We start from the raw sequence: 2,360 nt of genomic DNA, 5'->3' as shown, positions 1-2,360 counted from the left end.
ATATATATATATATATATATATTCAAAATTATAATAAAAATAATCATAAAATTTTTAAATGATTTATTTAATGATTTTTTTATAATAATTGTGAATATTCATTAATTCATTAATTCATTCCCTTTATTTTAGGTTTCTTTGCGGCAAGGAGATCAAGAAGAGGAAATGCATTTTCCGACTAAGGACAAGGGTCCCTCCTAACCCCCCATCTAAGTTGTTTCCAGAGAAGGCCCAGAACAGTGAGGGCCACAGGGGCCGCAAAAAAGGGGTCAGCAGAAACAGGTTAGTTTGAGCATTTCTGAGTGCCTCATTAGTGCCTCCCAATTTTATGACCAATACCTTTTGTTGATGTCACATGGAAACATTAAAATTGATTATCATGAGACTGATCCCAATTAAATATTTTATTTGATTTACAGTACTATTTGTTTGTTATTTTTCCAGCTGATCGTAACTGAGATCTTCATTTTTACTTGATGCTTCAAAGGGAATTTTGACTTTCGAGAATTTAGACTTTCGCAGTGCTTTAATGCAGTGAATGCTCTGAAAGACACATGGCTTCTCCCTTGTATAGGCCATAATGTTCAAACCCTGTTTGCTTATTTTATGTTTCATAATAGTATTTTTATTTTGTTTATTTTATAATTTTGTTTTCAATATTATGTTTCTGGACTATGTGGTTAATATTTAAAGGGGTCATATGATGCGATTTCAAGTTTTCCTTTTTTTCGTTGTGAAAGCGAAACTACTTTGTGTTGTATTTACAACACTGTTCCAGAACAGTTCAAACCAAATATTCAGATGTGTGCAATGCATTTTACAGAGGACGAGAACTGTTTCCTGAGAGAGTAGCCTACAATGCCGGTGTCCTGACAAATAATGCTGACTCACAGTCTATAAGTACGTTTTCATATTTAAAGAATTTGCCACTGATGATTCAAACTCGAGTTTTGAGCAGTGTAGAGTAGTGCTGTGTTCAAAATATCGATACGATACAAATGCAGACATGGTTTTGTGTTTACGCGGCGCGATGCAACGCAACGCGTAAAAAGACAGTATAAGTCATTATAATCTGTAATTATGTCCCCACTGGATGCAACAAATGCCTCGTTTATAATGGGTTTTAATGTTTTTGTCTCGTCGCTCCGGACACGGGATCACAGTGTGGTAAGGGGCGTCACATTTCCGTCACACGCTTAAGGTATTCGGCCAGTCACAACGCACTGGATAGCTGGCCAATCACAGCACACCTCGCTTTTCAGAACGATGAGCTTTGTAAAAATCAACGCGTTTCAGAAAGGCGGGGCATAGAGGAGAAACAATAATGTGCAGTATGTGGAAAATAATGTTTTTTTTTAACCTTAAACCGCATAAACACATTTCATTACACCAAATACACCAAATAACATCATATGACCCCTTTAACATAGTGTCTCTTTAAGAGATGATGATGTTTAGAAGATATAGTATTTAAGCCTATAGGGGGCATAACTTCCTTTGTGATCAGCTATGGAAGCACATGGTTTTTCTACCGTGTCTTGTTTGCTTTTGCTGGATGTTTGGAAACCTGAATAAATCAATTTGGATTAAGAAACAAGAAGATGCATGTAGACACTTTACTGACACAGATTTTCACCAAACAATGGAATTTATATCCCCTATAATTGGACATTTCACAGCCACAAACCTTTTTAGGATTCAGTCATTTTAGCTGTCTGATCTGTATTGACATGTTTAGTGGGTGGAGATGATGTGATGATTGACAGTTTAATTAGTTCAGTTGTTATTATGCTGGATTATGTCGTTTGAATGTTTCTCGTTTTCCTCTGTTGCAGTAACTCTGTTCCTGCAGAGAAGCGGAGGAAGAAGAGGTCCAAGTGGCTGCTGGAGGATGCTATTCCTAATGTAAGCTTTGTCACTTCACTGTGACTAAAGTTGGATAATATGACCTTTCTTGTCTGGTTGAAAACTGTGTTCTGTTATTACAGCTGCTAAGACGGTGTAATAAACAAAGGGTTCTATGCCAGATGCATAAACACAAAAACTGTGTCTTAAGAACTAGCCAGCTATCAGTTAGCTAAGGGGTAATCAGTCTTATATTTCCGATTCTAATTAGGCCAGTTGACATTAAGTTTCAAAGAAAAAAAGAGATGCAACCAGCTGCACTGATCTATAGAATTATCAAATTATTCAACACTATTTTTAAATACTGTATGAGTATATTTATCAGTGGTCATTTGATATGAGTTGCTCAGTGGCAAATATTGATATTTAGAGGCGGCCAATACAATGCAAATTAGATGGATTTTATATGCACATACAACCCCGTTCTATATACAGTATATATATATATATATAAT

The 2,360-nt window shown here is 35.8% G+C and overlaps 1 protein-coding gene across 1 annotated transcript in view; it reads left to right on the top strand.

Annotated features, from left to right (window-relative positions):
- The window catches only part of LOC107757290 (PHD finger protein 19-like), a 22,682-nt gene that overhangs the window by 10,684 nt on the left and 9,638 nt on the right, over positions 1-2,360 (top strand). Inside the window, exons 10-11 of the mRNA XM_016574732.1 lie at positions 133-282; positions 1,836-1,905. Of these exons, the coding sequence (XP_016430218.1) occupies positions 133-282; positions 1,836-1,905 (220 nt within the window). The remainder of the gene's footprint in view (positions 1-132; positions 283-1,835; positions 1,906-2,360) is intronic.

The sequence above is a fragment of the Sinocyclocheilus rhinocerous genome, unplaced genomic scaffold, assembly GCF_001515625.1.
Source record: "Sinocyclocheilus rhinocerous isolate Xijiao unplaced genomic scaffold, SAMN03320098_v1.1 scaffold293, whole genome shotgun sequence".
NCBI lineage: Eukaryota > Metazoa > Chordata > Actinopteri > Cypriniformes > Cyprinidae > Sinocyclocheilus > Sinocyclocheilus rhinocerous.
The sequence above is the reverse complement of the archived record's forward strand: the minus strand, read 5'-3'. Positions and strand labels throughout refer to the sequence as shown.